This window comes from Schistocerca serialis, chromosome 4 (genome assembly GCF_023864345.2).
Source record: "Schistocerca serialis cubense isolate TAMUIC-IGC-003099 chromosome 4, iqSchSeri2.2, whole genome shotgun sequence".
NCBI classification, from domain to species: Eukaryota; Metazoa; Arthropoda; class Insecta; order Orthoptera; family Acrididae; genus Schistocerca; species Schistocerca serialis.
Window position 1 is genome coordinate 575029469 of NC_064641.1, and position 26241 is coordinate 575055709.

The following is a 26241-nucleotide window of genomic DNA, read 5'->3' on the forward strand; positions in this document are numbered from 1 at the left end:
CCCGTCGACCTGGGACCGGACCGCAGCGACGCACGGATGCACGCCAAGACCGTAGGATCCTACGCAGTGCCGTAGGGGACCGCACCGCCACTTCCCAGCAAATTAGGGACACTGTTGCTCCTGGGGTATCGGCGAGGACCATTCGCAACCGTCTCCATGAAGCTGGGCTACGGTCCCGCACACCGTTAGGCCGTCTTCCGCTCACGCCCCAACATCGTGCAGCCCGCCTCCAGTGGTGTCGCGACAGGCGTGAATGGAGGGACGAATGGAGACGTGTCGTCTTCAGCGATGAGAGTCGCTTCTGCCTTGGTGCCAATGATGGTCGTATGCGTGTTTGGCGCCGTGCAGGTGAGCGCCACAATCAGGACTGCATACGACCGAGGCACACAGGGCCAACACCCGGCATCTGGGTGTGGGGAGCGACTCCTACACTGGCCGTACACCACTGGTGATCGTCGAGGAAACACTGAATAGTGCACGGTACATCCAAACCGTCATCGAACCCATTGTTCTACCATTCCTAGACCGGCAAGGGAACTTGCTGTTCCAACAGGACAATGCACGTCCGCATGTATCCCGTGCCACCCAACGTGCTCTAGAAGGTGTAAGTCAACTACCCTGGCCAGCAAGATCTCAGGATCTGTCCCCCATTGAGCATGTTTGGGACTGGATGAAGCGTCGTCTCACGCGGTCTGCACGTCCAGCACGAACGCTGGTCCAACTGAGGCGCCAGGTGGAAATGGCATGGCAAGCCGTTCCACAGGACTACATCCAGCATCTCTACGATCGTCTCCATGGGAGAATAGCAGCCTGCATTGCTGCGAAAGGTGGATATACACTGTACTAGTGCCGACATTGTACATGCTCTGTTGCCTGTGTCTATGTGCCTGTGGTTCTGTCAGTGTGATCATGTGATGTATCTGACCCCAGGAATGTGTCAATAAAGTTTCCCCGTCCTGGGACAATGAATTCACGGTGTTCTTATTTCAATTTCCAGGAGTGTATATGCGCATAAAGATGTCTCATTGCTGAACCAATTAGCTGTATCAGGAAAAAGAAAAAGGTGCAAATACTGTTCATACAACAAAGAGGAAATGTGCCGTGATATGTACAAAGTGTAAAAAACAACATCTGTAAAGAACAAAGTGCCATTCTTTGCGCTTCTTGTCAAATGTTGTAGAACTAAGCAAAAATGCAATACACTCTGAAAAATGCATAACAATTGTTTGTCGAAATATAGCTTATAATTCCTACTATTGTGAATAATAAGGATATTGCAATTCAGGGAACTGATCTTAATAACACTTATAACATATAGAATTGATACTTATAATTGATTAATATAATTACTTGCATATGTTGTATATAAGATTTGTAAATGATAAAAATAAACTCATAGAGTTTTTTACAAAATTAATAAAATGCTACAAGGAGAAGTCGGAGCATCCTGAAACCTCTAGAAACAAGATACGGCATAAACAATGCCACTACTTCGCCACGCTGAATGTTAACTCCTTGCTCAAGATGGGCAACTCGAAGCATCTGGCAGACACTCCGACACAACACAAGATTCTTATCACAGCGGTACAGGAGACCAGGTATACAGATGAACAAGCCTTTGAATCTCAGAGTTATCGAACCTTCAAGGGCAAAGTGGGACGTAGGAAGATGAAGAACGTCCCTCACCTGGTAACTGGATTCATTGTCAGTAATAAAATACTTGATTCAGTTATCTCGACTTCCATTCACCTAATAGTCGAGTGTCACTATTAATATTTCGATGCCCCAATAAGATCCACACCACTGTGAATGTACATGCACCTATTAACCAGGATAACAAGAAAAGCCCTGAAGGCACAGACCAATTTTGGGAAGAACTCGAGGACACTATCGGCAAGATCTCAGAGCGGAGTACAGTCATATTATTGGGTGATTTTAACGCCTAGTTAGGGAAAGAGCGGAAATATAGATATATAGTGGGGCAATACCCAGCTCAGATGCGCACTAACAGAAGTGGAGAATGGGACTCTGCAAAGCATTTAACCTAGTGATAAAATCAACGGCCTTTAAGCATCTACCAAGAAAACAAAAGACATGGACTTCACCCAATAAACTCCTAGGAGAGTTTCAAATAGATCATGTGGCCATTTGAAGAAAGTCCTGTAGAGAAGTCCAGAATGTGAGAGTGTTAAGAGGGGCGAATTTGGATTCAGACCACTACCTCCCAAAAATAAAGTTCCTATTTCCACCTAGGAATACAAGAAAGTCTCAAACTCCCAAACTTACCAACCAAGTTTGACTTGGAAAAACTGAAAACCTGCAATATGCTTACAAAGAGAATGCAAACACCAGGTCATGAATGCAACACCTGAGAACAACTAAGGGACAAATTAGTAAAAGTTGCAACAGAAGTTGCCCCACTAAAGAAACAGAAGAAACATCAGTGGTGGACAAGTACCTGCGATCCTACAGAACATTTGGGATACTGAGAAGTTACCAGATGACTGGACATCTGCTCTGATCCACCCCTTACACAAGAAGGGTGATTTAACTGACATCAAGAATTATAGAGGAATCTCATTCATACCAGTCACCTATAAGACATTATATAAGGCATTATTGAACAGATCCATACCTCAACTGGACCCAAACTTGGAGATTATCAGGGTAGCTTTAGAAAAGGACGTTCATGTGCTGAACATATCCTTAACTTGAAGTCAGTATTAAGTCAAATTAAACTAGCGAATAAACAGTACGTAGTTACTTTTGTTGACTTAAAGAAAGCATGCCATTCAATCGACAGACATACTCTTATGAGAATTTTGCAGGAAATTTGCCTGGACCAGAAAACCCACAGCCTTATCCAAAAGATCTTGAGTAACACTAGAACCCAAGTAAAGTTCAGGGGAACACTTTCAGAAAGCTTTGAGATAAAGACAAGAGTTAGACAGGGAGATAGACTTTCACCTCTTGTCTTCAACTGTGCACTGGACAAGGTGATCAGTGAATGGCGAAAAGAAATAGAAGTACAAAATATACAGAGCGGTATTTACCTGGAACACAAACGGAAGAGACTCGTAGTAGACTGTTTAGCTTTCACAGATGATCTGACACTTAAAGCAGGCTCTGTGGAAGTAGCAGTAAAGCAGCTCAATATGTTCAAACTCCAGGCTACCAAGGTAGGACTTCAACTGTCACTAGACCAGACAAAATACCTCACCAACATCAGTGATACTCCCAGTGAACTGCAGTTGGAACAAGGTCAGATTGAGAAAGTTGACAGATTCTAGTATCTAGAAGAATGGCTGGAACATAATCTATCAGTTGGAACAGCACTGACAATTCAGATTAATAAGTTAAAATTAGCATATCGATTAACCAAGAACAACTATAATAAGAAATGCCTATCTCGCAATTCCAAACTAAAACACTACCAAACAGTTATCCGCTCTGAAACACTATGTGCCTCAGAATGCTTGAATCTGAACGGGAAAGGATTGACAGATGAACTAGAGATTCAGGAGAGGAAGATCCTGAGAAAAATTCTGGGACCGATCAAAACACATGGTGAGTACAGAAGACAATCAATCCAGAAGCTATACAATCATACTGAGAAAATCACAGATGTAGCCAGGAAGAGACTTCTCGCTTTCTACGAACATAATACAAGGATGGACCAAACAAGACTGACCAACCGACTTCTCAACTACTGGAAGAGCAGGAAGACAGTGACACCATGGCTGACAGAAGTCAAGAAAGACATCTAGGAACTGAATATAACTGAAAGTGACATTAGAAACTTCTCAGAAAGACACTAACAGAAAAGAGGTTTCAGGACAGATCGCCCCGTAAAAAGACCGACGCCCTCTGGACAAAGGAGAGAAAGGAGAAAAATAGCCAGAGAATGCAGCATTACTGAGCAAACATCAAGTCCCTCTCCAGGCTCAAAAGTTGAATATCGTGCTCCTTAGCTGGCCCAGTCGAAAGAAGAAGGAGAAGAAAATATTACTCAGGCTCATGTGATTCTTTTAGTATAACTTAGAAACATTTCACTATATCAATAAATATGAAAAATATATATATTCGACCCCAAAAATGAGAATATGAAAAGAGAACAATTTAAAATAAGGACATAGCTTCCCAGGCCCTACATATGCATTCATGTGTGTTTTCAACACCATGCAGCCTACGATTAAAAGATGACAGTATGAGAGCGACACTTGCGAAAAGGGCAGAAGAGGCTATGGGTTCTCCCCGAACATAAAGGACAGATTAGGAATAAAACACTCTCCCTCAAGCCGGGAAATGTGCATATCCCAAGCGGACATGATGTATACGCAACACATTTACGTCTGATGAACATTCGTTCGGGCCACGAATGCGCATGTGTGGAAACTGGCATCCCCGAACATGTAATACTACACTACACCTCGCACACACAGGCCAGCCGGCAAAGGAAGACACGCGATAGCATATACAACTCCCTCAAGAATCAACACCAAAGGGCAGGCCTAGAAAGAACAGCGGATGCTATTTCATGAATGTTGAAAGAAGAATTCTAAAGAGACAGGCAGTATATAACATTAAACGACTGTAGTGATGGTAGAGAAAATGAAACATCACATAGTACTACAACATCAGGAGATAAAGCAGACGCACACAAAGGCAAGATAACACGTAACACAACCGTAGCTAGAAAACTACGTAAGTACATAGAACAATATTAGAATCAGAAATATATACAAACATAACTAAGTAGAAAGTTACGAAAGAAAAGTACTGACAGTAATAACTAGTACAATAATTCTTTTTTAGGTGTATTTCGTAAAAGACGGTAAACAGTGACCAGTTACTGTAGGGTCGTTTAACAAGTGTAACTAATTTATGAAACTAACCATCAATGTACAGTCAGCGCGAAAGCGTTACCGAAATATTCAATAAACTGTATTGGTAGATGCTCCAAGAGAGCCATTGTGCATCACGGAGAGACTTTCTATCGAAATTTCGACAGAGTACTTTCCGCGAAGAGTCAGACAACATATTACTTTCTTCCACATACATCTCGCAAAATGACCACAGCGGGAAAAGTCGAGAAATTAGAGCTAATATAAATGCTTCCCAACAATGATTCTTCGCTCGTGCTAGTCGTGAGTGGAAGGGAGATGGGGGATCGGTTGGTTGTATCAGAAGTACTCTCTGCCACACACCGTCAAGTGAATGGCGGAGTACTGAGTAGATTTAGATCATAAAACTCGTAACCTCAAATCGAAAGCAAAAGATTCGATGCAATTACGAGGCTTTCGCTCCCGATCATTGATAGCGGCAGACAACCAACAAGCCGGCCGCGGTGGCCGAGAGGTTCTAGGCGCTTCAGTCCGGAACCGCGCGACTGCTACGGTCGCAGGTTCGAATCCTGCCTCGGGCATGGATGTGTGTGCTGTCCTTAGGTTGGTTAGGCTTAAATAGTTCTAAGTTCGAGGGGACTGATGACCTCAGATGTTAAATCCCATACCGCTCAGAGCCATTTGTACCAGCCAGACAACCAACTTATGTCCTTTCCTAACCTTCTTTTACCCTCTTATAATCTACTAATATTTATACTTAATACTCTCTGTTTTCTTTTACTAATTTGCAGTTTCTCTTGCTGAATTGTCTTTGTAAATCATTACTATCACTTTGATATTCCTTCGCCGAAAACAATATTTCCTTGTAATAGGGAAAACATTAATGCTGTAACATGGTCGCCAGATTTAAAATGCAACATAACAGGTCTTTAAATAATCAATAAATGAAATGAAATGAAAGTCTTTCAACAAGATAACATAAGACTGCATGCTGCCCGTGATTTCCTGACCTATCTCGTTCGTGGCCCGAACGAATGTTCATCAGACGTAAATGTGTTGCGTATACATCATGTCCGCTTGGGATATGCGCATTTCCCAGCTTGGGGGAGAGTGTTTTATTCCTAATCTGTCCTTTATGTTCGGGGAGAACCCATTGCCTCTTCTGCCCTTTTCGCAAGTGTCGCTCTCATACTGTCATCTTTTAATCGTAGGCTGCATGGTGTTGAAAACACACATGAATGCATATGTAGGGCCTGGGAAGCTATGTCCTTATTTTAAATTGTTCTCTTTTCATATTCTCATTTTTGGGGTCGAATATATATATTTTTCATATTTACTGATATAGTGAAATGTTTCCAAGTTATACTAAAAGAATCACATGAGCCTGAGTAATATTTTCTTGCTCAACTATTGTCTTGGCCAGAACGTTCTGCTGATCTCTCACCTGCTGAAGTCGTCTGATCAAGGGTTGCTGGGAGACTGGGACGCCATCATTCGCCAGCCACGACGATTGATTACCCCTGGCATCGATCTGAAGGAACATGGAATGACCTACCCACGAGATGTACTTGGGAGAAGCAATATATTGGTTGACTCTTCCAGGAACGCGCGCTCTCGGAATGTGAGCAGTAGACCACACCTTGATGCAACAAGCCTCTCTTGCAGCATCTGCCATTGGTGTTGACTAGCTATCTACGTGACGCTGTCGCCCTTACTAAAGAAACATGTAACGAAACGATTGCTATTCTCTGGATCTTCTCTATTTCCTCTATCGCATCTGGTACGGAACCCAGGCTGACGAGCTATATTCAAGTATTGGCAGAAGGAGTGCTTTGTAAGCTACTTCTCTTGTTGATGGACTACGTTTCCTAAGGAATCTTCCAATTATAAAGCTCGTCGCCATACGTTGACAGCTACCAAATGACTATTGATTGTGGCCATACTGGTTACGTTTAGGAACTGTGACAGCCTAAAGATATTATTTATTTTTATTTTCTGCCACCAAACGCCTTTATTTGTTTTATGTTTAAGTTAACACACTGCAACGCGTTTCCAGCATATTATGCCAGTCTTCAGGCGTTCATGTGTACAGAAAATTGTTAGTTAAAACTGACTTGTCTTAAAACTAAATTAACGTAGAACTTTCTGTTTACTGTTCGCTTTTGGAGTAACTGTTGGGGCATTTGGAAGGCGGGAGCAGCGGACATCAATTTCTGGCCAATCACTAACCCCCCTCCCTCCCCTTCCTTCACCGCCCCAACAGCCAATCCAAGAGCGAACCCTCCCCTTCCTTCTCCGCCCCAACAGCCAATCCAAGAGCGAACAGTTAACAGGAAGCTCTATATTAATTTAGATTAAGGCTGTTTTCAAGTAACAAATTTCCGTATGCACAAATGCCTGAAAATGGGCATAACATGTTTGAAACGCATTGAAATATGTTAGATTAAACATAAAATAAATAAAACTGACTGGCAGCAGAAAATACAAATAAATAATTAAACAAATGATTAGCTAAAGACTCTAGTTGTGAAACATTTTACCTTCTCCGCTACAGCTCTGACTGGTCCCCGTCTAATTTTCATCCCATTTTACGTTTGCAAAGCTTGTGCTTTTCGTTACAATACATTTTGTGTTCTTTTCATTTGTTATCGGAAGATAATTTGTGGATACTCCTTGTATGATAACATTTCCATATGGAGGAGGTATACACATAGTGTCCCAAACCTTAGGGTCAAAACTACAAAAATTGTAGAAACCCATAAACGGAATACTATAAGTAACTAATGTTGGAAACTAACATCTAGATTTTTAATAACGTAAGAATATACTGTTTATAGCGGCATTTAAAGATCGTAGCAACTGTCCAAAGTTTAGACCATCAGTGTCAGTGTATGCATAACAACAGTCCGGACACACTCTCTCAAATATTTCTGTACTCTGTTGAACAACGATTTAGCCCTTCCAATCTACCGATGGGTACACTTGTTGTTGAGACACTCACGGGTAGTGATTCTCAAGTGGGATGATGCACCGTCGGCATGAAACCATAGCCTCTTGTGGAGAATAAGAAGCACAGTCTTCTGCCGTTGTTCACCTTTCAAGCGGGATGGCAGTAAACAGCGTCCAGGTAACTTATCTTCTATATTTCTAAGTGTATAGAGAAACGTTGCTGGTGATTTGAGCGTGGCCTATGGATTTTCAATGCTCCACACATTGCTAATGCAGAGTTGAAAACAACACCATGGCTGAACAAGGTTTCATCCACGAGCAAAACAAACTGTGCGAATCTCTACCCTGCAGTCATGCGGTACGTAATACATTGACAGAAGTGAACTCTGGCTTCAAAAACATTTCCGACGTCCCTTACACGCTTTGCTTATGGTAAGAGCGTAACTGCTATTCCAATAGTAAATTATACGATGTGGGCATTTCACAGAGATGTTGACGCACGCTTGTTGAATCTTGCCGCACACGATTCAACATCATCTTCTTTAATTCGAGTGTGTGAACAGTTATTAGTCGAGAATCTCGTCCAGCTCCTTACCGCTGGAACGACTCAGTTTCTCATAAGTTTGTGCCCACGGCAATGAATTCCTTCTCGTTTCAATCACACTGATTTGGAAACGTTTCTCTACATATTCGTTCGGCATCCGGCCAGTACATCACGCCTCACCATAAAATTCATCCCTGCAAGTTCCTATGATGAGTAACGCTCCATTTTCGACAACAGGTCACGAAATACGAACAGTTTGTAACTCTGAAGTTAAAATCTTCTGGGTTATTATGCCGCGTCATGTTTCTTCTAAAATGATCGACGTTTCGACCCCTCTGCTGGGATCTTCCTCAGGATCTTCTGGTGTTCACTACTGCTGTTCTATCAGTAGTGGACACCAGAAGATCCTGAGGAAGATCCCAGCAGAGGGGTCGAAACGTCGATCATTTTAGAAGAAACATGACCCAGCCTAATAACCCAGAAGATTTTAACTTCAATGACAACGGCCACGAAACCCTGCAGGCTTACATAGTTCTTAACTCCGTCGTGGAGACATCAAGACGATTGGTATTATTTATCAAAGTAGTTTCAACAATCTCGAAGTGGCATCCACTTGTTTGTATCACAGCCTGACAAAATAATTAAGCATGCAGAAGACAGTATCAGATATCAATGTCACTTAGTACGCGTACACACCATCGGCGTGTATATAAGTGATTGGAGCTGTAATTCTCTGTGCCAAGTGGAACGGCTGCCAGAGTCGGCGTGTGTATAAGTGATTGGAGCTGTAATTCTCTGTGCCAGGTGGAACGACTGCCAGAGTACAATAGCGCTGTTCCTAGTTAGTGTTGTTACCAGACTTGGTAGGATATATATTGAGCATGAACAGAGCCAGATATTGCGTGGTGACTGCGGTGGCCATGGAGACGTGAGACGGCGTTATCAGCACCTGACAGAGTTTTGAAGGGGCCACATTGTGAGTCTCCATTTAGCCAGCTAACTGACCCGTGCAATACCCAGATCTGTGGGCATTCAAATGTGATAGTGGTCTGATTTTGGACTGCCTGGGAAAATGAAGGCAGGTATACTCGTCGTCAAGATTCTGGTCGAACACGTCTGATCACCATAATCGATGACCGCCTTATTGCGGACCTAGCACACCATAACCCCTCCACTTAAGCATCTACCAGCTGGAAACAAGTAATGGATTTCCTGCAAGTTTCTCTGACATCCTGCACCAATGGTCGGAAGCTAGCAGCAGCTGGACTGGGGAATTACCGTCTCATGCGTAGGCTGCCGTTAACACCAAAACATAAAAGGCCGATTTTGGAATGGTGCCGTGTCCGAGAAGCGTGGAATGCTTATGAATGGCCGGCCGTTGTGACCGAGCGGTTCTAGGCGCTTCAGTCCCGAACCGCGCTGCTGCTACGGTCGCAGGTTCGAATCCTGCCTCGGGCATGGATGTGTGTGATGTCCTTACGTTGGTTAGGTTTAAGTAGTTCTAAGTCTAGGGGACTGATGACCTCAGATCTTAAGTCACATAGTGACCAGAGTCATTTTAACCATTTTTTGCCGATGAATGGCGCCGCATTATGTTCACCGGTGAATCGCGATTCTGAAATACCCTTGACACCCATCATCAGCGATTACGGTGGTGAACTGAGGAGAAGTCTCATCCTTCCCATGTATTGGAGAGGCACGGCCATGTAACTCCTGGTTTTTTGATGTGGGAAGTGATTGGATATGACTTCAGATCGTGGTTGGTAGTGATTGAAGAATCTCGTACGGCACAACGGTACGTCACGTACATCCTGGGTCCTCAATTCTTACCTACCATGTGATAGTATCGTGATGCCATTTTTCAACAAGGCAATGCTCATCCACACATAACAGGTGTCTCGGTTAACCGTCTGCATGGCACCGAGATACACCTGTGGTCAGCAAAGTCCCCAGGTCTGTCCCCCATAGAACATGTGTGGGACAAGTCCGGACGTCAAATCTATTCCAGAGCCAGTGTTCAGGAAATCAAGGACCTTTTACAACATCGTCGACCAGGTTGTATCAAGAGAGTATACAATAATTTTATGCGAAACATCCAGCCCAGAGGAGGTGCAAGGTCATACTCATAAGTAAACTCGTATTAACAATTTCTTTGTAAATCTGGCTCGATGTTGTAATCACTGAAACGTCACATTCCCTCCCAAGCCGCAAAATGTCTCTTCGTCTCATCCTCCTCTTCCGGGAGCTTTACTTTTCTTATTTCAGGAAGTGTAATTTACAAACACTTGTCTCAAGTTCATTGGCCATTTAAGGCTCCGTGCCCCTTTAAATATTGATTTTCAACCATTATTTCGTTTATCTTCGGTATAATTTTTATTCTAGAAGTTGGAGACGCTCGGTCATTTTCCCCTTAAAACACTTCACAATATCGTCCTACGATTTTTTCTAGCCGTTGTCTCAAATTACTGTGTAGCGTAGAGAACAAAACTTACATTTAGTTAAGTGAAAGAAAATGGAAACTGAAAATATGTTCAAACTTCCTGGCAGATTAAAACTGTATGGATACTGGAATTCAAACGTGCAACCTTGCTTTCAGTTGCAGATACTCTTACCAACTGAGCTATCCGCCACGACTCACGACTCAGCCCGGCAGCTTTCCTTCCACTAGTACCTCCCTCGCATTGCCGCCAAATGACAAGGTTTTGAGTTCGCGTCCCAGTCCGCAGCACAATTTTAACGTGCCAGGACGTTCCAAAACTGCGCGAACTCCACTGCAGAGTGAAGGATACATTCTGCGAAAATGTAATGCAGTTGTTGTTGCTGCTGTAGTGTTCAGTCCGAAAATAGTTTGGTACAGTTGTTCAAGTAAGTCAAACCTGAGGAAGTCTCTTCATATCTGTATATCTTCTGCTTGCTACAGTTAAGCCTTTGCATACACTTCCCTTGATTACCAAATTAACTATTCCTTGATGTCCCTGGATGTGTTCTTTCAGCCAATACTTTCTTTTAGTCAAGTTGTCCCATTTTTTTCTCCCTGATTCAAATAAGTACCTTTTCGTTAGGTATCTGCTTTATCCAAATAACCTATAATATCTTTCTGAAGCACCATGTTTCAAAAGTTCTCTTCCTGTCGATAATGTTTATTGTTCACGTTTCACATATATGTAATGCTACACTCCGGACATTTCAGACAAGACGTTCAAACATTTAAATTCATATTATATATTAAAATAATCTTCTTTTCCAGAAACATTTTTCTTGTTGTTGTCAATCTGCATTTTATATTCTCTTTGATTCCCCCACAGTCAGTTAATCTACTATTTTTATTGTTTCGTTTCCTAACCTAATTTCCTTAGCCAACCCATCTCTCTCATTGAAATATCACCTAGCTTTGATGTACATACTTCGCTCTTCGGCCTACCGTCTGTTTCCTATAAAAATTGGGGATAAATTTTCGCTCCCTGTATTTTATTCCTTATTGTCAAAAGTTTTAAATTGACAAATACTATGAATGTGTTTGCATGTTTTCAATCTATCTCCAGCGGCAAATCGTAGAGTCAGTATTGCCTCGCGTGACCCCACATTTCTCTGTAAGCCAAACTGACCTTCCACCAGCTCGACTTCAACCAATTTTTCTATTCTTCTGCAAATAATTCGTGTCAACGTGTTACAACCGTAGCTTAAACTGATAGTTGGTCAATGTGCAACATGTAATTTTATTACTAGGAGTTGAGGCAATAATTTTCTTTAAATGGCACCGCGTCTACTCATCATTACCAATATCGTCCAGGTTTATGGTAACTTACACGCAGGGCTTGGCCAGAAATGAAAATGGCAGAAGTGGGAGCACCAGATGACCAAGCGTTTAGAAAACAAAAAAGAAAAACAAAAAAAAAGTTTTTGCCTATGTCTGGTGCGACCTGTAACAGGGTTACAATTATTGAACTGTAAGAATTAAAATCGTCATATCTTCTGAACGGTTTGCGCTAAGACGTTCAAACTACACGGTTGGCCGCGGTGCATGATGGGAATTAGTACGGTTTGGTTTAACGACGAAGCCCACTTTCATTTGGATGTGTTCGTCAATAAGCAAAATTGGCGCACTTGGGGGACTGAGAATCCGCATTCCGCGATCGAAAAGTCTCTTCGCCCTCAACGGGTGACAGTGTGGTGTGCGATGTACAATCACGGAATAATCGGTGCGATATTCCGCGATGGTACAGTAACTACCGAACGGTACGTGAAGGTTTTGGTAGATGATTTCATCCCCATTATCCAAAGTGATTCTGATTTCGACAAGATGTGGTTCATGCACGACGGAGCTCGACCCCATCGAAGTAGGAGAGCTCTTTGGGGACCGCATTCTGGCTCTGGGCTACCCAGAGGCCACTGACATGGGCCTCGATTGGCCGCCATACTCTCCAGATCTCAACACATGTGACTCCTTTTTGTGGGGCTATATTAAAGACAAGGAGTACAACAATAACGAAAAACCACTGCTGAGCTGAAAACAGCCATTCAGGAGGTCATCCACAGCATCGGTGTTCCGACACTTCAGCGGGTCATGCAGAATTTCGCTATTCGTCTGTCAATGATGGCAGGCATATCGAACATATCGTAACGCAAATCGAGATTTCTGTAATGACATTTACATGCCGAATAAAGTGTGTGCACACCGTAGTTTGTAACTAACTTACGTTTTTTTTTCAAATAGTTCAATAATTGTCACTCTGTATGTTAGCGTAGTTTCCAAGCAGCGGTAGGCGCTGCGGAAAGAGTACAGAACGATTATCCGGGCGTTGTGGGGTTGATTCCCCTTCCAGAAACTTTTTTTATTTGTAACTTTTACGTAACTTACAGTGCAAATAATCCGAAATGTGAACACAGAAATTCACTCTTATGCGGCTCAATATGCTATAACCCTTCCTGGAAAATTCATGCCAACAGTCTACGTATGACTACAAGAGAGCACTAGTTCTTTTTTACCGAGGGATGAAATAACGGTGGATGAGTATGCATCAAAATATAGGAATGTCGTCAATACTTGTCAAAATCTAGTCTGGAGGACTGAAAACAGACTTACACAAATAATTTGTGAGTGATGTGATGAATCCCGACTTCCTCCTAATTTACTCGCGAGGAAGATGAACAAATCTACAATTATAGGACCAGATTTTTTCAAGACCAAGATGGACTGCCATCGTGCAGTATTAAAGTGATTTTCTTCAAAAGCACTCCTCCAGTGCAACCCTGGGATGTATGTTTTTATCCTCAGGTAAATAATTTGAACAAAAAAGTTTAGAAACCGCTCTTATCTCATCGAGAAAGAAAAAGAAATCACGTCCCGAGAAGACTGGATTAAAATGCATTCCAGCTAACGTCGCCAAAATTTGGCGAAATGATGCGTGACGCGTGGTTTGCTGTCGAACAACGCAATGAGAGGGAAGCTTTTATGAACGTACACCAAATTTGTTTTTCTACAGAAATTTTAAAACAACCATGTAATTGTAAAAATTCAGCAGTTATAAAGTGTGCAATATGTCGAGAAAGTTACTATCCATACGACGAATATTACCTCAGCAAATGAAAAACAACAACTGTAAAATAATACAGATATATAATTTTATGTACCAAGTTCTCGTGTACGGCTTATAATCTCGCCCTTTAGTTTTATTTGCAACTCCAAATTTTTCCTTAGACTTTTCTTTTCATGTTTTCACGAAAACATTAATAAATACAAAATACTAAACATTATTTCGGTTTATTTGCAGCATAAGTAAGATAAAAATTGAAAAACGTTTCCGCAGAGGGACTCGACCCCACTATCCTCGGATTACCGTTCTGTATTCTTTACGCAGTGCCAATCCCTGCATGGAAACTACGCGAACATAAATGTTCCATGCCTCGCCCGACCCGCGCAAAAATTCTACTTTCCTTAAATGCTTGGCCATCTGGAGCTCCAACTTCCGTCACTTTCGTTTCTGGCCAAGTCTTGTCTATGCCATAATGCTGGACGAAATCGGTGATGACGAGTAGGTGCGGTCCCCTTGTTAAAAAAAAGAAGATACACTCAGGAAATGGAAACCTACGTTTACAGCATTTGTAGATTTAGAGAAGCCTTTGATAGCGTTAATTGAAATACTCTTTGAAAGTTTTAGGGTAGCACGGGTGAAACACAGTTGGGAAGAGCATACCACAGAATTGCTTAGGCGCCTAAACAAGTCTGTATTTGCACTTAGAATGATGTAAGATGCTGGAGATGTAAATATAAAAAACTTGCATACTTTTGGCCAAGTCTTGTCTGTGCCATAACTTACTTTCATTCTATTATATCATACGGGATCATATTCTGGGGTAACTCATCAAACAGAGCAAAAGTGTGTAATAAGAATCATTTGTGGTGTAAATTCAAGAACATCATGTAGAAACCTGTTCAAGGAACTTCAAATTCTAACCACTGCTCCTCAGTATATTTATTCCTTAATGAAATTTGTTGCAAGTAATATATCTCTATTTCCAACCAGTAGCTCAATACATAGTATCAGTATTAGGAATAAGAACAATTCACATCCAAAAACGGTCCAATATTCAGGAACACACATTTTCAATAAATTGCCAGAACCATTAAAAACTTGGTTTCAGATAAAGCATCGTATGAACATAGTTTGAAAGACTTTTTGATAGGCAACTCCTTCTACTCTGTAGACGAATATCTTAAGCAAAAATGTCTGTTAGATTTCAGTTTCGACAGCACTTGGTCATAACAGCCAAGATTAGGTATTTTGTGTATGATAAATTTATTAAAAGTGCATAACTGTTTTTCATTCTGACAGTGTATTAATTCTGTAAATATTAGCATTTCCAGCTTACTGCAACGTATTCGTCTATTTTGACAATCTCCTGACAAATGATGAGGATGGTAAGTATTGTTTTCAAATGCTTTATGTTTTTTATGTTATACCTTATGACATGTTCCACAACTACGAGAATCATCTAATTTTTTAGGTCTAAGGAACGAAAATTGAATCTAATCTAATCTAATCGAAAAGTTATCTACAACTTGTACAGAAATCAGACTGCAGTCATACGAGTCAAAGGACACGAAAGTAAAGCAGTAGTTACGAAAATAGTGAGACATGTATGTTGCCTATCCACAATTGTATTCAGTCTTTAGACTGAGCAATCTATTAAGAAAAACAAGGAGAAATTAAAGAAGGGGTTTAATCTTCAGGAGAAGAAATAATAACTTTGTGATTTGATGAGGACATTGTAATTTTATCAGACAGGGCAAAGGACGTGGAAGAGCTGTTGAGGAATGGACAGTGTCTTGAAAAGAAGTTATAAGTGATCTACAAAAATAAAATAAGACTAAATGAATGCAGCTGAGTTAAATCAGGGACGTTGAAGGGATTAGATTACGAAATGAGGCACTAAAAGTAGACGAGTTTTGTTAGGGCGCAAAATAACAGGAGATGGCCGAAGAAGTGAAGATATTAATGCAGACAAGCAATACAAAGAGAAACGTTTCGGAAAGACAGAAATTTGTTGACGTTAAATACACATTTAGTTGTTAGGAAGACTTCTTTGAAGTCGTTTGTCCGGACTGTAACCTTATAAGGAAGTTAAACGTGGTCGATAAACAATTCCAACAAGACGAGAAAAGTAGCTTTTGAAATGTGGTGCTACAGTGGTGCACTAAGGATTAGATTATGGTAGATCGGATATGTAATGGGGAGGTGGTTGTTGTTATGGTCTTCCTCTCCGCAGACTAGTTTGATGCAGCTCTCCATGCTACTCTATTCTGTGCAAGACTCTTCATCAACAAATAACTACTGCAACATACATCCTCCTGAATCTGCTTAGTATATTCATCTCTTGGTCTCCCTCTATGATTTTTACAATCCATGCTTCCCTCCAGTACTAAAGTGGTGATCCCCTGTTGTCTCAGAATGTGTCCTATCAACCGATCCCTTTTTTTTAGTCAAGCTACGCCACAAATTTCTTGTCTCCCCAATTCTGTTAAGTCCCTTCTCATTATATATGTGATCTACCCATCTAATCTTCAGCATTCTTCTGTAGCACCACACTTCAAAAGGTTCTATTCTCTTTCTTTCCCAACTGTTTATCGTCCGTGTTTCACTTCCATACATAGTTACACTCCAGAGAAATATATTCAGGAAAGTCAGGAAAGACTTCCTACTACTTAAATCTACGAGGGATGGAACTTTAATAGTGGCAGCTATTCATTTACAGCTCGAACAAAATAGATACGTGTTTCAAAGTCTTACTGGCCTTCAAAGTAGCCACCAGTATTGTGTATAACCCGTTGCCAGCGATGTGGAAGTCGTAGGATACTCTTAGCAGTGCCAGTTGTGTTGACAGTTCGAGCGACGCGGTCTATTGCCCAACGAATTTGTAGCAGTTCTGAAGCGAATGCTTGAAGTGTTTCCTTCAGTTTAGAAATAGAGTTGAACTCACGAGGGCTTACGTCAGGGGAGTGCACTAGGTGGTATAACACTTAGCAGCCCCATCAGTCAAACAAATAAGTTACAGCTTGCACTGTAAGTGCTTGAGCACTGTCCTGCAAAATGATGGCCAGACCCTGCAGAAAGTGTCATCACTTCTGTCTCTAAGCTGGTCGTAGGTTGTGTTCCAAAAAATCTACTTGGCCCTGAGTGCCGAATCGTCTGAAGTTCCACGAATATTGATTATTAGTCATATCCTCTGTGCTAAGAAGAACGATGTGCAACGGAAATTTAATTAGTGAAGTCCAGAACGACCGATCAGGGTTTGCTCTTAATTAAACACTTCAAGTAATTTTCTGTCACAGAGTATATGAGGTTATGGATTACAGGAGGAGGAAAGGCATGCCTGTATGCACGTTGCGACGAAGTTTAACGAACTACAGAATTGCACAATGAGCAATTATTTAAAGATGTAGTGTACTCCTGAAATTACATTTACGTGGAACACACATTAAAATACTAATCCTATGGTTCCATGCGAGCAAACGAGAAAAACGCACCAATCATTACTAGTCACCAATGATTTGTGAACTAAGGGAACGCAAGATGAGCACCCGACTGGTCGCACACAAAGATTCAAACTCATCGAGTAAACGAAAGTCACCACTTCCCAATAATAAATGAACTGTAAAAGGTGGCTCGTGACACTCAGCGAGTAGAACCATGAAAGTTAATTGAGCACACAGTACTTGAAATGAATCGTGAGCAATTAAGTACCGAGTTCAGTTCCATTTGAATTTACGTAAAACGATGCTGCATATGGACCATTGCATCTGTAACATGGGTAATGAAGAAAAGAGATGTAAGCAGATTACAGGCATGTGAGATGAAGTTCCTCAGAAGTAGGACAGGAGTAACAAGAAGAAGAGAGTGGATGAGGAATGAAACGGCAAGGAAAATAGTGAAAGCGGAACCCTTGCAGAGAAGGATAGAAACATCAAGGCTAAGATGATATGGGCATTATGGAAAGTGGAAAACAAGAGGATTCCCAAGAAGATACACGAAATGGAGATGCGAAGGAAACGAACAAAAGGAAGACCAAGGACAGACAGCTGAGAGGTGTGGAAGAGTGTGCTGAAAAAAGAGGTGAAGACTGGACCAGAGTGAATGCAGTAAGATGGTGGGAAAACAAGACTAGACGGCGAGGCTTATGCTCCGAATAGACCCACCCTGGAGCTGGAAACTGTTCAGGTTCATGATGATGACGATGATGATACTGGAACGATCACTTGCGAGAATACCGCACTGCTCCCAACAATGAAGTTTAATCCTTATGAATCCTAGCTCAGAGCTGAACTCCCACTCAAAAACCACTGTTTACAAGTGTACAGAAACAAATGTCGTACTCACGTGACCACTGAATAGCGACTCAAGCTTCGCGACTCGACTCTTCCGTTTCTCAGTAATTTCCCTGTGCAAAAATGTAAATTGCCTCGCCTCCGTGTACAGGTGAGGGCGCACTGACCAATTAACAAGATGAGTTTGCCAGTAAGAGCAGGTGTCTCATGCAATCAGAAGGCGGGAGAAGCAACACCTTGTTCTTTCAGCGTAAAATTTTCCATAAAGAAACAAACAGTCTTGGTTGCAGGGCTGTAATTATTACTTATTTACCTATGACGCGTTTCGCCTGATTCAGACATCTTCAGACTGGCTGGTATCAGATGGTGTCAGGCACATGAGATACCGAGCACACAAAATGTCCGAACAGATAACTGCCCTCATCCTTGGTGAGACATGCACCGTAGTCCAACGAATAAAGGATCAGGCGTGGTGACAGATCCATGAAGGCCTGATCCGACATTTGTTGGACTACAGCGCGTGTCTCGCCAAGGATACCGCCCAATGTTTCCAAATAATTGACGAGGGCAATTATTTGCTGGGATGTTTTGTATGCTTAGTATACTGTTTGCCTAACACAATGTAATATCAGCCTACCTGAATGTGACCGAATCAAACCATACACACCATTGATAAATAAATAATAATTACAACCTTGCAACCAAGACTGATTGTTTCTTCGTTGTATATTACTAGTTGCTGTACAAACCTCGCTACGAGTTGGTAAAGGTTTTATAAGATTTTAAACTGCATTGAGCTGCTGAAATTTTGAAGACGGCATACCTACTCTTCGATTCTGAAGGCCCAATCGATTGGGTTCACATCTAGGGACGCACAGCCGAGTCTGATGACACAGTGTCGTGGTAGACAGTCGCCACCGAAGCTGGCTTCGGAGATTAACTGGCTTACCAGGTTGCTACAGCAAAGCTAAACCAAGAACTCTCGCCTGAATTTGCCTAGTTTCATACGTTTGTAATTACACCCACATTCATTCAAATTAGTGATAATCATTGTTTGTGCCTGGTGGTTATAGGTACATATTGTGCTATCAATTGTAATTAAGATGAGAATAAACACATTAAATTTACACATTAAGATAGTAACTGCTCTCGAAAGAACAGGTACCATTGATGACCGTACAGCTTCTCTAGAATAAATGATAATTAATTGAAACTCTCAGCTGCCAACAGGTGTTGTTGATATACCTCGATGGGGACAGCTGAAAAGTGTGCCCTGGCCGGGACTCGAACCTGTCGGCAGCAGAGGGCTTCAAATTATCATTTATTCTAGAGAAGCTGCACGGTCATCAGTGGTATCTGTTCTTTCGAGAGCAGTTACTATCTTAATATATAGTTAAAGGCTATCCAGCCATTGACCTTCGTCTGTGCGAATGGGCACAGGTTGCCTGAACTCTTACGGGAATCGTCACGTTAGTGTGCATAAGTAATCAGTGGATGGGCAAATATCTATTAGGTGCATTACGTATGTAGATTGTGGACAGTTGGGAATGCGGGTCTCACGGGAAGCGTGCAAGGGATAAGTCCCTGCAGTCGCGCTATTCATCTGTGTCCTCGGTGGCTCAGATGGATAGAGCGTCTGGCATGTAAGCAGGAGATCCCGGGTTCGAGTCCCGGTCGGGGCACACGTTTTCAGCTGTTCCCATCGAGGTATATCAACAACAATTGTCGGCAGCTGAGGGTTTCAATTAGTTATCACTTTCATTAAATTTAGTTTCCCAGCGTGATCTACCTCCCTGGCACGAACAGTGTGAACATGTAACATATGAGCAAACGCAGTCAGAGAAAACGACACTTTCTCAAACTTGATAAAGCAAAACCACAAAATAAAACGAGAGGCGGATTGGTTGACGCCTTTCAAGACATGCTTGGAGAGCTACATCGAAACCGTCTTCGGACTGAATACGGCAGCAACACAGCAGTATGTAGGGGTTCCTCGACGCTTGCAGGCGAGCGCACCTCTGGAAGTAGTGGCGGCCGAAGTGCTTCCAGTGGTCGGCGAGTATCTGGTGGACGTGCAGGCGCAGGTCGGCCACCACGGAGAGCCACGCCAGCACGGCCCAGAGCGCGTCCTTCTCGCGGATGTGGTCCGAGCCCGTGCCGAAGCTCTCCTCGCCGCACAGGCACACCAGGCCCGCGTCCATCAGGTTCCCGAAGTACTTCCAGCCTGTCGGCACCTGTCCACCACCTCTCTGTTAGACGGACGAGCCACAGATGCCACCAACAGCAAGTAAAACCTTAAGATTAGAGGAACATCTATTACGGATATTATCTCGTTGTTTTTCTCCACGAGTTCGACTAATATACGGGGTATTTCAAAGTCTTTCCATCAAACGTCTAGAGCTGACAGATCACGCCATGAGGAATACCGTTTGTTAGAGACAAAACATTCACTGACACTTTCCGGAGACGCAAGGCCTCCTTTACTGTTCGCCGGTCCTGTAAGTCAGGTCTACTAAGCAGGTGTGCTGCATACCACTTACTCCAGAAAACTAATAGAGAGATTTTCAACAAGAATATTTTAAGAATGAGTATCTCTACGCGAAGAAAGATGTTTCAAAATCTAATGAATAACTTTAATTTCTCTCAGCCCAGCATCTTTCGTGGAGCCGATGTCTGCATTATACGCAACGCGCATTTCATAAGCACGCAGCCAGGTGCCTATCCCCTGCAGCCTCTCAGGGGCATAACCGATACAAAAGGACAACTACTGCCGCCAGAAGCCTCAGTGAACATTTTGTCTCTAACAAAAGTTCTACATTTACATCTACATCTACATCTACATACATACTCCGCAAGCCACCGTACGGTGTGTGGCAGAGGGTACCCTCTACCACTACTTGACATTGCCTTTCCTGTTCCACTCGCAATTACAGCGAGAAAAAAAACGACTGTCTGTATGCCTCTGTATGAGCCCTAATTTGTCGTATCTTATCTTCGTGGTCCTTACGCTCCTTGTATTTTGGCGGCAGTAGAATAGTTCGGCAGTGAGCTTCAAATGTCGGCTCTCTAAGTTTTCTCAATAGGTTTTTCGAAAAGAATGTTTCCTTCCCTTCACGGATTCCCATGTGAGTTCCCGAAGCATCTCAATAACACTTCCGCGTTGTTAGAACCCTTTCAAGACTATCGTGGAGAGCTACATTGAACCCGACTTCGAGCTGAAGATGTCTTCCTTCAATTCAACCTGGTACAGATCACAAGCACTCGACCAGCACTCAAGAATAGGTCGCATCAGCGCCCTATATGCGGTCTCCTTTACAAGTGAATTCTCCCAATAAACCGAAGTAGACGATTCGCCTTTCTTACCACAGTTTTCACATTCTCGTTCGACGTCATATCGCTTTGCAACGCTACGCCTAGATATTTAAAGGACTGGACTGTGTCAAGCAGGACACTAGTAAAACTGTACCTGAACATTACAGGTTTGATCTTCCTATTCATCCGCGTTAACTTACATTTTTCCACATTTAGGGCTAGCTGCCATTCATCACATCAATTGGAAATTTTGTCTAAGTCTTCTTGTATCTTCCTACAGTCACTCGACTTCGATACCTCACCGTACACCACGGCACCAATCTGCAACAATTGCAGATTGCTGCCCATCCTGTCAGCTAAATCAATTATGTATAGAGAAAACAACAGTGGTCCTATCACACTTCCCTGGGACACTATTGATGATACCCTCTCTCATGAAAGTTGTTCCCCATGTTTCCTATCACGCCTAGTTGTTTGATGCAAAGACTTCGAAACACCCTGTATAACTCTCTAGTTTTCATGCAGGTCCTGTCTCCCTCTCCTAGACAATGAAATACCACCTGATATTTATTCATTCCATCAACTGCAGCTCCTTCACACCTACCCCACCTCCTCATGGCTCCACCGTTTCTCCTTTCCTCCCCATTTTCCCTATCCCTTTTCCTCGTCCATCACCATCTCTCCCCACCACTTTTCTCTTTCATATTATGGTCCTACCCACACCCCAAACTACTACACCCTTCCTGTCTTCCCAAACACCACTCCAACATCCTCTCCATAGATACTACTCATCAGCTCTCTGCACTTATACCCACCCTCTACTACCCTACTAAACACCTAACGTTTTTTCCCTGCAAAAACAGACATTTTTCACAGTGGAGGTCCTTCAACTTTACTGAAAGTGCTGTGCTACCCTTTTTTTTTTTAAGAATACCATTTCTACTACATGTTTGAAACATGTGTTTTTTGCTTTTATTTTTACATTTTACTTCTTCCTATTTTAATTTCTTTAAGTGAAGGAACTCGTTTCTTCCACATGTTGTTGTTGTGCTCTTCAGTCCTGAGACTGGTTTGAGGCAGCTCTCCATGCTACTCTATCCTGTGCAAGCTTCTTCATCTCCCAGTATCTACTGCAACCTACATCCTTCTGAATCTGCTTAGTGTATTCATCTCTTGGTCTCCCTCTATGATTTTTACCCTACACGCTGCCCTCCAACGCTAAATTTGTGATGCCTTGATGCCTCAGAACATGTCCTACCAACCGGTCCCTTCTTCTTGTCGAGTTGTGCCATAAACTCCTCTTCTCCCCAATTCTATTCAATACCTCCTCATTAGTTATGTCATCTACCCATTTACTCTTCAGCATTCTTCTGTAGCACCACATTTCGAAAGCTTCTATTCTCTTCTTGTCCAAATTATTTATCGTCCATGTTTCACTTCCATAGATGGCTACACTCCATACAAATACTTTCAGAATCGACTTCCTGACACTTAAATCTATACTCGATGTTAACAAATTTCTCTTCTTCAGAAACACTTTCCTTGCCATTGCCAGTCTACATTTTATATCCTCTCTACTTCGACCATCATCAGTTATTTTGCTCCCCAAATAGCAAAACTCCTTTACTACTTTAAATGTCTCATTTCCTAATCTAATTCCCGCAGCGTCACCGGACGTGATTTGACTACATTCCATTATCCTCGTTTTGCTTTTGTTGATGTTCATCTTATATCCTCCTTTCAAGACACTGTCCATTCCCTTCGACTGCTTTTCCAAGTCCTTTGCTGCCTCTGACAGAATTACAATGTCATCGGGAAACCCTGAATATAATGAAATGATAGATCTACAAGCAGAGAATTACATCCGTTTGGAAATAGAGACAGTAAAAACTGCAATAAAATCTTTAAAGAATGGAAGGGCTACAGGCATTGGAGGTATTCCTGCAGAATTATTAAAATTAGGAACAAAGAAATTAATGGAATTGTTAAGAAACCTTTTCGAAAGATGTTTAAATGGGGAAGATGTCCCAAATTATTTGAAAGTAGGATATATTTCAGTGATACATAAAAAAGGAGCGAAAGATGAGTGTAAAAATTATAGGGGAATAACAGTGACCAATACCTTCAGTAGATTATATGGAAGAATTATTAAATATTTGTTAGAACAAGAATACAAAGAAAAGGAGGCTGAAGAACAAGCAGGTTTTAGAGCTGGAAGATCAACACTTGATCATATCTTTTGCCTACAACAAATTATTGAAAAAAAAATGGTTCGGGCACAACCTATACATTTAGTATTCATAGATATAGAAAAAGCCTATGATAGTGTGCCTTTATCCAGTTTATGGAAAGCTTTAATATCAATAGGAATAAATCCAAGAATAATTAAAGCAATTCAAAATTTATATAAAAATTCTATTTCAAAAATAAAAATTGGTAAATATCTATCACATGGATTCCAAGTCACAGAAGGATTCCGTCAAGGATGTAGCATCTCACCTACATTGTATAAAATATATACAGAAGTAACTTTACAGAATTGGAAGAAAAAATGTCACCCTATGGGAATACCAATAAATGATAGAACAATATACTCGTTACAATTTGCAGATGACCAACTGATTATAGCCCAAGACTATGAGGACATAGAGTATATGACCAGAAAATTGATTCAAGAATATAAAAAATCAGGTCTAAATGTAAACATGAATAAAACAAAGTACATGGTAATTGGTGGAGTGAATGGAGACTTAATATTAGAAGAAGGGATGGGAACAATAACAGCTACTGAGGAATATAAATATTTTGGTGTGAAAATTACAAATGATGGGAAACAGGACAAAGAAATTAGATCAAGAATAAATTCTGGAAAGACGACAATCTCTTTATTGAATGGAATTCTCTGGGACAAACACATAACAACTGACAACAAAATAAGGATTTTTAAAACAATAGTTAGGAGCATTATTACATATGGTTCAGAAGTGTGGACAACAAAATGGCAACTGAAATCAAAATTATTAGCCACAGAAATGGATTTCTGGAGACGTTCAGCAAGAATATCAAGACGAGAAAGAATAAGAAATGAAGTAATCAGAGACAAGATGAAATGTAAAAATTCAATTATTGATTTCATCGAGCACAAACAACTTAAATGGTATGGACACATCAGACGAATGGAACAGGAAAGGCTACCAAAATGCATAATCGACTGGGTACCAATTGGAAGAAGAAAAAGGGGACGACCACCTGATACATGGAAACAGGGAGTTCACTCAGTAATGAGGAAGAACAACATTCCTGAAGATTTATGGACAAATAGAGAAGAGTGGAGAACAATAATTAGTGACTTACTGTAATCTAGAATAGGTGCTGGAAAAATGTACTCACATTGTAAATCCAGAATAATAATAATAATCGGCGAACCTTAAAGTTTTTATTTCTTCTCCATGGATTTTAATACATACTCAGAATTTTTCTTTTGTTTCCTTCACTGCTTGCTCAATATACAGATTGAATAACATCGGGGAGAGGCTACAACCCTGTCTCACACCCTTCCCAACCACTGCTTCCCTTTCATGCCCCTCGACTCTTATACCTGCCATCTGGTTTCTGCACAAATTGTAAATAGCCCTTCCCTCCCTGTATTTTACCCCTGCCACCTTCAGAATTTGAAAGAGAGTATTCCAGTCAACATTGTCAAAAGCTTTCTCTAAGTCTACAAATGCTAGAAACGTAGGTTTGCTTTTTCTGAATCTAGCTTCTAAAATAAGTCGTAGGGTCAGTATTGCCTCACGTGTTCCCATATTTCTACGGAATCCAAACTGATCTTCCCCAAGGTCAGCTTCTACCAGTTTTTCCATTCGTCTGTAAAGAATTCGCGTTTGTATTTTGCAGCCGTGACTTATTAAACTGATAGTTCGGTAATTTTTAAATCTGTCAACGCCTGCTTTCTTTGAGATTGCAATTATTAATTTCTTCTTGACGTCTGAGGGTATTTCGCCTGTCTCATACATTTTGCTCACCAGATGGTAGAGTTTTGTCAGGACTGGCTCTCCTAAGGTGTCAGTTGTCCACTCCCGGGACCTTGTTTCGACCCAGGTCTTTCAGTGCTCTGTCAGACTCTTCACGCAGTATCGTATCTCCCATTTCATCTTCATCTACCTCCTCTTCCATTTCCATAATACTGTCCTCAAGAACATCGCCCCTGTATAGACCCTCTACATACTCCTTCCACCTTTCTGCTTTCCCTTCTTTGCTTAGAACTGGGTTTCCATCTGAGCTCTTGATATTCATGCAAGTGGTTCTCTTTTCTCCAAAGGTCTCTTTAATTTTCCTGTAGGCTGTATCTATCTTACCCCTAGTGAGATAAGCCTGTACATCATTACATTTGTCCTCTAGCCAACCCTGCTTAGCCATTTTGCACTTCTTGTCGATCTCATTTTTGAGACGTTTGTATTCCTTTTTGCCTCCTCCATTTACTGCATTTTTATATTTTCTCCTTTCATCAATTAAATTCAGTATTCCTTTTGTTACCCAAAGATTTCTACTAGCCCTCGTCTTTTTACCTACTTGATCCTCTGCTGCCTTCACGACTTCATCCCTCAGAGCTACCCATTCTTCTTCTTCTACTGTATTTCTTTCCCCCATTTGTGACAATTGTTCCCTTATTCTCTCCCTGAAACTCGCTACAATCTTTGGTTCTTGAATTAATCCAGGTCCGATCTCCTTAAATTACCGCCTTTTTGCAGTTTCTTCAGTTTTAATCT

General features: G+C 41.6%; 1 protein-coding gene across 1 annotated transcript in view; it reads right to left on the reverse strand.

The window, feature by feature from the left end:
* LOC126474612 (phosphoglucomutase-1-like) overlaps positions 1–26241 on the reverse strand; it is a 92353-nt gene that overhangs the window by 19449 nt on the left and 46663 nt on the right. Inside the window, exon 4 of the mRNA XM_050102089.1 lies at positions 20177–20409. Coding sequence (XP_049958046.1) covers positions 20177–20409 — 233 coding nt within the window. The remainder of the gene's footprint in view (positions 1–20176; positions 20410–26241) is intronic.